General features: G+C 43.5%; 2 protein-coding genes across 3 annotated transcripts in view; one reads left to right on the forward strand and one right to left on the reverse strand.

The window, feature by feature from the left end:
• LOC122200796 (olfactory receptor 9I1-like) overlaps positions 1–6,930 on the reverse strand; it is a 23,267-nt gene extending 16,337 nt beyond the window's left edge. For both annotated transcript variants that reach the window (XM_042906549.1, XM_042906548.1), the window contains exon 1: positions 6,858–6,930. The gene's annotated coding sequence lies outside the window, so the exon portion shown is untranslated. The remainder of the gene's footprint in view (positions 1–6,857) is intronic.
• Positions 6,931–7,947: 1,017 nt separating this feature from the next.
• On the forward strand, positions 7,948–8,889 carry LOC122201338 (olfactory receptor 9I1-like). The gene has a single exon (XM_042907209.1). It carries the CDS (start codon positions 7,948–7,950, stop codon positions 8,887–8,889), a length of 942 nt encoding a protein of 313 aa, XP_042763143.1.
• The last annotated feature ends 3,139 nt before the right edge of the window (positions 8,890–12,028 follow it).

The raw sequence follows: 12,028 nt of genomic DNA on the forward strand, positions 1-12,028 counted from the left end.
CAACTAAAGTTTTTTTTTTTTCCCCCCCAAACAAGTTCCCGAGGACTCTATTTTCACCTCTAGGTTGAGCCGCTCCGTTACCTGAACACAGACAGAGTGTGGGTGGAAGGAACCTCTGTGTTTTTCACCATTTAAACATTCCGAAGACCCAAGTCCACGCTGACACTTTGAGTAGCAGTCAAAGTATCTTGGACCTCATTCCTTTATTCCTTTTTCCCCTTCAGGTCATCGCAAGCAGATGATACCGGTTCTATTATAGTGGCAGAGGGAGGATACCCGTCGTCTATGTCTGTGTAGTTCTATATATTCATCCCTACGTCCCCAGTGTCCACAATAGTGCCTGGCACAGAGTATAAAGGCAGATCCTTTAAAAATCCTTGTTGCATACTTCCAGCTGAGAGCAATGGCTATCGAACTTGAGGCACCTACACCGCCTTTGTATCTCACCATTTTTAAATAACTTTAAACCTGCCTGGGAAGATCTAAGTGCATTAGTTGTGCTGAGCTCTATAAATACTCCTCGGGTCCACGGCGGTGTCTTTTCCACAGCATGTGATATTATGAAGTGGGTGTCTGGGCACTTAAAACAATCCCGTCCAAGGGCAAACTTTTTACTTTTAAAATCATCTACCAATACATCTTCTTGTTTGATTCATAGTAGCCTCTTGGTTCTTAGGCCAGTGTTTCTCTGCTCTAAAATGATACGCTGAAGTCTGTGGGGCTTTCTCTCTTCTGAAACCCCTGTTAGTTTTCTGAGGCTCAGTTTGGGGGAGCATTGATCATCTCAAAGAGCAAGTGATCTTTTTTTTTTTTCTTTCTATAATTTATTTATTTTTTTATAGTTTACATCCAAGCTAGCTAGCACATGGTGCAACAATGATTTCAGAAGTAGATTCCTTAAGCCTCCACCCACCCAGCCCATCCCCCCTCCCCCAACCTCTCCAGCAACCCTCTGTTTGTTCTCTATACTTAAGAGTCTCTTATGTTTTGTCCTCCTCCCTGCTTTCATATTCTTTTTGAAGAGCAGGCGATCTTGAGGACTTTCTCCTTTAGCTTTGGAATGTGTGAGAGCTACACGTCTTATGTGTGTTTACCATGAGCTGTGGGTCTTGAGCAGATGTGACTGATGTGGAAGAAAGATAACCTGGACTTCCAGAGGTCCACCAAGAGAGGCCTGTCTGGGAGCAGAGTATTTCTGTGTTGGATCAGTGATTAGATAACAGACCGCCGAGAGTGCGAAATACCAGTGTTGCTCAATACCGTGGGGTGTGGTGGGTTCCTGATGGCATTAAGGATTTATTTTCTTCCTGTGCATCCTTGAAAGCCAGCAATCTCAACTATTTTACGGCTTCAAAAACAGGAAACTGCTGCTTCAGTGATCTGTTCACATTTCCCCAGCAACTTAGTTTATCTAGATCGCCTGGGACCAAATATTTCCCTCTGAGGCCACACTGAGGCCCCCTGTAGGTCTTCTCCCTGCCTGGAGATTTCGTGGAGCTGCTATTTGCTTTCCCTAAAGTTAATCATTAGGAATCCAACCGACTCTTCTATCTAGAATTATTAATCATTTTGAATTGGTTCAGGAATTTAGACAATGTATCCCAAGGCAAGGTGGACTTGTGCTTGGAGAGATCAGGCTTTCTGAATAGCAGACACTCAGCATCTTTGGTTTTCTTTGAAATTGTCCTCTGCCCTTTGCCACGTGGGCCTACTTGATAGAAGAATCACATTCGGGTGTGTTTTGAGTTCAGGGACCCTCCATGCTGCTCACTGTCTCAAAACGGAGGGCCCGGTCATCTTGGATCTGGATTTATGAAGATTTCAGGAGCTGGCTACAGTAGCACAGACCTGGGGATCTTCCTGAACTTTCCATTTCCTCCCTTGAGCATCTGCTTTTTTTTCATCATCCATAGATCAGTCTCATTAAGTTGAACCACTGTTTGTGCACTGTCTTTCCAGAACCCATTTGGCAAAGTCTTCTGGCGCTCTTGCTGGTCCAATGATGATAGGGCTACTTATTCTGATTGTGCTGGCATCTGGCAAACAGGCAATTTTGTTTCGTGTTTATTTATTCATCAATACTTCTTTCCGAAAGAGACTTGCAGTGGCTTATAAAAATGCTTGGCAGGCAGTCAGATACAATAAATTAAAAATGAGGGATGAGACTTGGGCAAAGTGCACGTCGGTAGATTATAATGAGGAGCCAGGAGCCAGGTTGGTTCACACGACTTTTGTCTTACCACTTTACGCTGTGTTAGAGGTGATGCTTCCTTGGTGCCCGCACACTCCTCATTAGAGTTTGATTCCGCTGGTGGCCCTGTGTGTCCTTCTGCCCTCTCATCCCCGCAGACAAGATGTAGCCAATAAAGGTGATACCACAGAAGGGGGGACATGTGCAGTGTCACTGACTCGGGATTGAAACAATTTTCCAAAATCTTCATCTAACTTATGTTACTTTTCCTCCTGGCCCAGGCGTAGTAGGTAATTTAGGTAAGCTGCTAAAAAACTCTGGGCATAGAAATGGTGTCCCTTACATGATAACTCATTATGCCCATACGCATGAGCAAATAGTGGTTGGGGACACGCCTGGGAGACAGACAGATGTGGTTCAAATCTCGGTGTAGTGGTTCAGCTCAACCACATTAGGCCTCCCTCTGTTTTCTGGTCCATCAGTTGGGACAATGATGACATGTCCTGGGGTGGGGCATTGTGGGAAGTAAATGAGGCGGTTTATGTAAAGCACCTGAAACAGTATTCAGCACACAGTGGGGGCTTTCTGCCATTAGTCATATTATTATCAGTGTGTGCTCTTTCCATCTCTCACTGGACTTTTTAAATTTTTATTTTTATTTTTTGTTTTTTAAAATTTGCATCCAAATGAGTTAGCATACAGTGCAACAATGATTTCAGGAGTAGATTCCTTGATGCCCCTTTACCCATTTAGCCCATCCTCCCGTCCCACACCCCCTCCAGAAACCCTCAGTTTGTTCTCCATATTTATGAGTCTCTTCTGTTTTGTCCCCCTCCCTGTTTTTATATTCTTTTTGCTTCCCTTCCCTTATGTTCATCTGTTTTGTCTCTTCAAGTCCTCATATGAGTGAAGCATATGATATTTGTCTTTCTCTGACTGACTAATTTTGCTCAGCGTATTGCCCTCTAGTTCCATCCACGTAGTTGCAAATGGCAAGATTTCATTCTTCTTGATTGCTGAGTAATACTCCATTGTATAGATATCCCACATCTTCTTTATCCATTCATCCATCAATGGACATGTGGGCTCTTTCCATCCTTTGGCTATTGTGGATAGTGCTGCTATAAACATGGGGGTGCATGTGTCCCTTCGAAACAGCACCCCTGTATCCCATGGATAAATGCCTAGTAGTGCAATTGCTGGGTCATAGGGTAGTTCTATTTTTAGTTTTTTGAGGAACCTCCATACTGTTTTCCAGAGCGGCTGCACCAGATTGCATTCCCATCTCACTTTTAAGACTTTTAAGAGACTTTTAAGAGAAGTGAGACCATCACGTTCCAGAGGAGGACACAGCACTGAGATCCAGAGACGGGAAGGTAACGGCTCAGGCTTACACAGTGCATCGGTGGCAGAAACTGGACTTGAATTCAAGCTCTAGATGCAGTTCCCAGCCTTTCTGCTATAGATACTCTCTCGGGTTGATCCTACTCAACTGCCTCTCCCCAACCATGAACTTCTCCCTCCAAGGAAAATAGCTCCCGTCATCCAGGGGGGATCGATTAGGGTGGTGGCAGAATGAAGTGGGTCTCCTGACCTGTGCCCCCCCCCCCCCCCAGCTCAGGCTGCCCAAAACTGGACCACAGCCTGGCTCCTGGTGATGAGCCCTGCGTCGGTTAGTAGAAGCACAATGAACTTGAAATCAGAAGTCCTGGTGCCATTTATTACCTATGTGGCCTTGGGAACGTTGGTTTAGTCACCTTGTGCCTCATTTTACTCAGTGATACGAGGGGGGGTGGTAAATGACGTTTCTGAACCACAGAACAACCCCAAATCATTTTTGTAACAGTCACATGTATTGAGTATTTACTCCATACTAGGAACAGTGCATGTGTTTCCCTGAATTATCTCTTTTACTTCTCAGAACACAGCAGTGCTGTGATTGTTATTGCATAGATGTTCAGGATGGGCTTCTCGAGGTCAAGTACCTTGCTCAAGGTCTCACAAATAGAAATGACTGAGTCTGAGTTGGGAATAAGCTCTGTCTTTAGGGCCCATTTTCTTAGCCACTATGCTGTACTTTTGGGATTGCAGCCTTATTATTTTTTAAAGTTTTATTTATTTATTTTTAGAGAGACAGACAGTGCAAGTGGGAGAGGGGCAGAGAGAGAGAGGGAGAGAGAGAACCCCAAGCAGGCTCCGCAATGTCAGAGCACAGCCCGACGTGGGTCTGGAACTCGTGAAACCGTGAGATCATGACCTGAGTCGAGACCAAGAGTCGGACGCTTAACCCACTGAGCCACCCAGGTGCCCCTCCAGTCTTATCTTTTAAAGAAATTTTTGTTTATTTTTTTACTGAAGTATAATTAACATACAGTGTTATGTTAGTTCCAAATGTACAATATAATGATTCAACAATTCTATACATTACTCAGTGCTCATCACATTAAGTGTCATTACTCCCTTCCATTTCACCCATCTCCCCTTCACCTCCCTTCTGGTTTGTTCTCTGTATTTAAGAGTCTGTTTGGGTTTTTTTTTTGGTCTCTTTTTTGTCTTTGTTTGTTCGTGTGTCTTATATCTTAATTTCAAATTCGGAATTCAAGAGTAAAATCACATGGGATTTGTGAAATCATATGGTATTTGTCTTTCTCTAACTTTTTTTACTCAGCATAATATACTCTAGGTCCATCTATGTTGTTGCAAATGGTAATCTTATTTTAAAAATATTTATTGAGAGAGAGAGAGAGAGAGGGAGCACAAGTGGGGAGGGGCAGAGAGAGAGGGAAACACAGAATCTGAAGCAGGCTCCAGGCTCTGAGCTGTCAGCACAGAGCCCGACATGGGGTTCGAACCCACAAACCATGAAATCATGACCTGAGCCAAAGTCTGACACTTAACTGGCTGAGCCACCTAGGTTCCCAAGACCTTATTTTTTAAATTAATTGTGTGTGTGTGTGTGTGTGTGTGTGTATATGTATGTATATACGTATACACACACACACACACACACACACAGAATTAATTTAAAAAATAAGGTCTTATTTATATATATATGTATATATATATATATACACACACACATAATACACACACACACGTATATATATTATGTACATATACCATATCTTCTTTATTTATTCATCTATGGATGGACACCTGGGTTGCTTCCATATCTTGGCTATTGTAAATAATGCTGCCAGAAACATAGGGGTGTGTGTATCTTTTTGAATTAGTGTTTTCCTTTTTTGAGGGGTAAATACCCAGTAGTGGAATTAGTGGACCATATGGTAATTCCATTTGTAATTTTTTGAGGGCCTTCCATACTGGTTTTTTATGCAGCAATCACAGGCTGATCCTCGGGACTCTGATACCTCAGGAGCTCCTCTCCATATTAGGAAGTAGACACTTCTGAACAAAGCTGTCTTGAAAATGTCTCATAAGGACCTGAAAAACTCCATATTATTTTGTACTGGGAGTGAGGTTGTCCCATGGAGATGATTTGTTTCTCCATTTTCTACTCTTTGTGGATGAAAGTGTGCAAGTAAGTGTGAATAGTTAACTGATCCCTAGCATTTCTACTAAAATGCCACCTTTCCAATGAAACTTCTTTTTTTAAATGTTTATTTATTTATTTTTGAGAGAAAGAGAGAGAGAGAGAGAGAGGCAGAAGAGAGGCAGACAGAAAATCCCAAGCAGGCTCTGTGCTGTCAGCACAGAGACTGATGTGGGGCTCGAACTCAAGAACCATGAGATCATGACCTGAGCTGAAATCAAGAGTCAGATGCTTAACCGAACGTGCCACCCAGGCACCCTGAAACTTCTTTTAAAAATGTTTATTTATTTATTCTGAGAGAGAGAATGAGTATGAGTGTGGGAGGGGCAGAGAGAGAGAGAGAAAGAGAGAGAGAGAAAATCCCAAGCAGACTTCACGCTCAGCGTGGAGCTCAACATGGGGATCGATCTCACAAACTATGAGATCATGACCTGAGCCAAAATCAAAAGTCAGATGCTTAACCGACTGAGCCACCCAGGCGCCCCTCTAATGAACCTTCTAATGGTCCTGTTTAATACTCCCTTCTTTACTTTGACTCTCCCAATTCCCCACACGGTGCGTGTGTGTGTGTGTGTGTGTGTGTGTGTGTGTGTGTGTTTAACAGCACTTGTCATCATCTATCATGGTAGAAAATATACTTCTTCTTTTTTTAAAAAATATATTGCATATGACTGGCTCTCTGCTAGAATGCTCTAGAAGGGCAAAGATCTTTGTCTGTGTTGTTCTGAGCAACCAGAAGAATGCTTGCCATTCTCAGTTCTCAGTAGATTCTCATGGAATAAATAAATGAGTATAGTCTGTCTCTCTCTCTCTGTTTTCCCCTTTGGTCAAGATGAGTTGGGTGAATTACTTTTAGAACACAGCAAATCATTGTTTTGGCTGAAGGTCAAGATTAGATTGGGCTGTAAGGGAAAAAAAAAACCCTCCTAAATAGTCACATTGTCAGGAATTCAGCAGGGGAAAAACACCAGATGCTGACCTTTATTTCATCCATAGATCAGCTTTTGTCAAACATTGATCAAAGTTTCATTTTCTTATTTATCTGAAATCCTATGAGATCTCTCTCAAATTCAGTTTTTATTTCAAGGATGGAAGGAAGACAAAAATAACTACCTTTGAAGTCTGCATTCAGTATTCCCATTACCCCAGATCATCTGCATCCAAAGGTACAGAGACAAGATTGTCCAATACTTGGCAAGAACTCTAACTGTATTAGAATTCTAAACCCAGTGTGATGCCTTTGTCTCTTAATGAGCTGGGCAGGCTAATTCTGGAATGGCTCGATTGAAGCATCTCATTGATTGATAATGATCTGGCATTTAAAAAAATGGGACAGGTCCTTTGGAATAAGAGGAGAATTTGGAAACCAGGCCATGCTGCTTGGCAGGAACAGAGAGGACAAAGCGACTTGGTGGGCAACAGGTGGCAGAGGTTCTAACAGACCTTGTTCTTCAAGGCTCGCTTCTTGCATCCCGTCCCGTTGTGTTCACGTGCACCTCAAAAACAACCACAAAAAGAGATACGGTTGATACTGAGACTCCAGGGGGCTGTGGACTGGGAGATAAGAAGATGCCAAAATGTCCACGAACCTAGGAGGATGTTACTCTGCTATTGTAGAGTTTGGAAAAAATACTTCTAAGCGTGTGAGTCAGACCATGTGCTAGGAACGGTACATCAGTTATGTTCTTCACGACAGTAACCTTGGCATTGAAATGCCTATGACACCAACAAGAAGACTGATATTCAGATACATGCATGAACTTGCCCAAGGTCTCGAGGGATTTGAACCTAGGTCTGATTTCAAAGCCCATGTACTTAGTACTATACCACTAGGATTTCCCCAACAAAGTGGTGCTTTCTAGCTCTGTTGTGAAGCTGATGAGGGTTTCCAATTTGGAACCTGTCAGAAGTTTGGAAAGGTCTAAGGAACTGAGTTCTAGCTCCAGCTTTGCCTGTCTGCTGTGAAATAACGAACTGGTCACTTCACCTCTTTGGCCCTCATATTCTTCTCTCAAAAGTGGGAGGCACAATATATGCTTCGAAGGATTTCCAAAATATCAAATGAAGTAAAGTTTGCAAAAAATGTAAAGTGCTTTACAAACCTAAAAAATCATGACCGTTGCTGAGAGTGATCAAATCGATCACCTTAGTTTGTCTTTAATGAGATTTTATTTTTTTTATTTCAGTGGATGACCTGGGATTCATGGCAGAGAATGACACTGTGGTGACAGAATTCATTCTAATGGCATTCCAGCTGTCGGCAGGGCTGCAAATGGGTCTCTTCTTTGTGTTTCTGGTCCTATATTTCGTCACCGTGGGGGGCAACCTGGGCATGATAGTGTTGATTCAGAGAGACCTTCGTCTCCAAACTCCCATGTACTTCTTCCTCCGCCACCTTTCCTTCCTGGACATTTGCTACTCTTCTGTCATTGTCCCTCAGTTGCTTGAGACCTTGGGTACCCGTAAGATGGCCATCACTTACGAACGCTGTGCCACCCAGTTCTTCTTCTTTACACTCTGTGCCAGCACCGAATGTTTCCTTTTGGCTGTGATGGCCTATGACCGCTATATGGCTGTGTGCAACCCCCTCTTCTATGCCACTGCCATGACACCACAGACCTGCCTAGGGCTGGTGGCTGGGGCATACGCTGGTGCCATGGTCAACGCTGTGATCCGCACTGGGTGCACCTTTTCAATCTCCTTCTGTAAGTCCAACCACGTGGACTTCTTTTTTTGTGACCTCCCACCCCTGCTGAAGCTTGCCTGTAGTGAGACCAAGCCACGGGAACGGCTCATCTACCTCTTAGCTTTCTTGGTCATTACGACCAGCATTTCAGTGATTCTTATATCCTACTTTTTTATCATTCATGCTATTCTGAAGATTCGTACAGCAGGTGGCAAAGCCAAGACTTTCTCCACCTGTGTTTCTCACATGACTGCAGTGGCTCTTTTCTTTGGGACGCTCATGTTCATATACCTGAAAGGTAACATGGGCACATCGCTTGGGGAGGATAAGATTGTGTCAGTATTTTACACGGTGGTCATCCCTATGCTGAACCCAATGATCTACAGCTTGAGAAACAAGGAAGTGAAGGAGGCTCTGAAGAAAACTCTCAACAGGATAAAGGTTTCCCAAGTACAGTAAGACTTGAGCTCCATGAATTCAGAAGCTCCTGCAAATCATCCTTTGGGCTTCTCTCTTTAACACATGAACTAGATTTCACAATGACAAAGACATATTGAGGCAAAAAAAAAAAATATGTAGCTTTGGGTACCAGCAATTTCTTTATTAGCTCTATGACCTTCAGTCAGAAATTCTCTGCCCCAGTTTTCACATCAGTAAAAATTCCTGCCTTGCTATGATTAAAGCCAGGATGAAGAGAGATGGAATGCCAAAGGGCTTTATAAATAATAACATGCTATAAAATTGAAAATTGACTTTCTCACCTGTCCTGGGTATTGCTGAGTGTTTTCTCAGCTACTTGAGTTCAAAAAATTCAAGCTGCCAAGCTAACTTTTGCACTTGAATAATTATAAAACCATGGCTTCTTGTTTGCATGGTGAGGGTAGTTACGTTCTTTGCTTGTGGGTAGCGGGGTGGAAATCAGCCTTGACCAAAGAAACCTTGTCCCAACATTCAATCATGTCCAATTTAGGTGTTTGTCATAAAAAATACAAGCAGTTAAAGAGAGGAAGGAAAAATAGAGGGGAAAGGAGATGTAAACTGGGAAATGTTCACCTAGAATATGTTCGCCCACTTCCCAAGATAGCACAGAGGACAGAGATACTGTAGAATAAAAGTATGTAGAATAAAAGATGTAATGTTTGCATTAATTATTGGAAGTAATTTGATCTGATGTGGAGCTGAACTGAGCCCCACATATAACTTCTGAAATACTTCTTGATCACCAAAGGTCAGAAACTCTATTTTGTTTCTGAAGGATTGTTCAAAGAACATCTCAAGCTAGTTTCTAGTTTCCATTAATGAAAACCACTATGTACCTCCATCATTGGTAGGACTTTTACTTTATTGTCAGAAGGCAGATAACCATGAATCTGACTGCCACTTTTTAATGCTCTCCTTTGGCTAGAAACATTATCTGGCAAATGTCTCCATAGAGATTCCACAATCCTACTCATCAATGCAGCAAATATTTACGGACTACTATGTATCAGCCATAATACTAGGTTCAGGAATACAGAAACAAATAAGATAGACGTGGTTCTTCCTTCATGGGGATTAGAACTTGCCGCATAGACATATGTAAACCATTACAGTTAATTTAGTTTTTCATATGGCTTTGGAAAGTGGAAAAAAAGCAATACAGGATATTGTTATACTGTACAGTCGGGTTCTGACCTAGTCTGGTGTGGTCAGCAAAGGCTTCCCTGAGGAACTGACATTGATGCTGAGGCTTAGAGGGAAGCCTGTCATAGTCATGGGCTGAGGAGCTGAGGGAAGCCAGAGTGGCTGCAGCATAAGGACAGGGGCTGAGTGTGACACACAGCTGGAGAATTCAGGAGCAACTGGGTCACGGAGAGCCTCGCAGGCTCGCTTGGGGACTTCTGGACTTTACTGCAAGAGCAAGGCTTGAAATGGTCCTGTGTGAATTTTTTTAACGTTTATTTATTTTTGAGACAGAGGGAGACAGAGCATGAACAGGGGAGGGTCAGAGAGAGAGGGAGACACAGAATCTGAAACGGGCTCTGGGCTCTGAGCTGTCAGCACAGAGCCCGATGCGGGGCTCGAACTCACAGACTGTGAGATCGTGACCTGAGCCGAAGTCGGCCGCTTAACCGACTGAGCCACCCAGGCGCCCCCTGTCTGAATTTTTAAAAAATGTTTTTATTTATTTTTGTGACAGAGAGAAACAGAGCATGAGCAGGGGAAGGGCAGAGAGAGAGGGAGACGCAGAATCGGAAGCAGGCTCCAGGCTCCGAGCTGTCAAGCACAGAGCCTGACACGGGGCTCGAACCCACAAATGGTGAGATCATGACCTGAGCCAAAGTCAGATGCCCAACCAACTGAGCCATCCAGGCGCCCCAAGTCCTGTCTGAATTTTAAGAAGATCTCTTTGGGGCGCCTGGGTGGCTCAGTGGTTCAAGCGTACGACTTCGGCTCAGGTCATGATCTCATGGTCCGTGAGTTTGAGCCCCGTGTCGGGCTCTGTGCTGACAGCTTGGAGCCTGGAGCCTGCTTCCGATTCTGTGTCTCCCTCTCTCTCTGACCCTCCCCCATTCATGCTCTGTCTTTCTTTGTCTCAAAAATAAATAAACATTAAAAAAAATTTAAAAAGATCTCTTTGGCTGCAGTGTGATGGCTGCGGGGGGATGGAAGGAAGCATACCCATTTCGTCTAAGAGGCAACCAATGGTGCATTCTGGGATATGCGGTTTGATTTCCACACAATACTGTGTGCTTTGTTCTAAAATATGTACAAGGGCAGGGCACCTGGGTGGCTCAGTTGGTTGAGCATCTGACTCTTGATGTCGGCTCAGCTCATGATCCCAGATCATAGGATCGAGCCTCGCATCGGCTCCATGCTGAGCGCAGAGCCTGCTTAAGATTCTCTCTCTCTCCCTGTCCCTCTCCCCTGCTTGCGCATGCTCTCTCTCTAAAATTAAAATAAAATAAAATAAAATAAAATAAAATAAAATAAAATAAAATACATATAAAAGCAGAGAAAGCTCACAGGTGCATGACCATGATGTTGGTATAGCACTGATTCTTAGAAAATGGTGAAATTTGGGAAATACACTTTTGGAGGCATCTACTTTTTCACTGGTACACTTTTCCTTCTCTGCATGCAGCTTTCCTTAGATATACCTCGAAATGGCCATCAACTTCTCCCTTTCAAGGGGAGAACACATTTTCATTAACTCCTACTATGTGCCAGGTTGTTTCAGTAGGCTGAAGAAATCACTCCTTGCAGGGTTTCTTACATGCATAAAGTCAGGAAAAGCCTTTAACTTAAAAAAACATATATAAATGCAGGGCGCCTGGGTGGCTCAGTTGGTTAAGTGTCTGACTTTGGCTCAGGTCATGATCTCACAGTTTGTGAGTTCAAGCCCCCTGTCGGGCTCTCTGCTGTCAGCACAGAGCCCGCTTCAGGTCCTCTGTCTCTCTCTCTCTCTCTCTCTGCCCCTCCCACCCTCGTGCTCTCTCTCTCTCTCAAAAATAAATAAACATTTAAAAAAGGTATATAAATGGGGAAAATGCTAGACAGTGACTGTGCTATTTTGGTGGTGGTGGTGGGGCTTCCAAGATTCCTCCCCCCTTCTACT

Source organism: Panthera leo, chromosome D1 (genome assembly GCF_018350215.1).
Source record: "Panthera leo isolate Ple1 chromosome D1, P.leo_Ple1_pat1.1, whole genome shotgun sequence".
Taxonomy (NCBI): domain Eukaryota; kingdom Metazoa; phylum Chordata; class Mammalia; order Carnivora; family Felidae; genus Panthera; species Panthera leo.

Bases quoted from the DNA above. Each gene is read 5' to 3' on its own strand.
- LOC122201338 (XM_042907209.1), top strand. From the start codon at position 7,948: ATGGCAGAGAATGACACTGTGGTGACAGAATTCATTCTAATGGCATTC.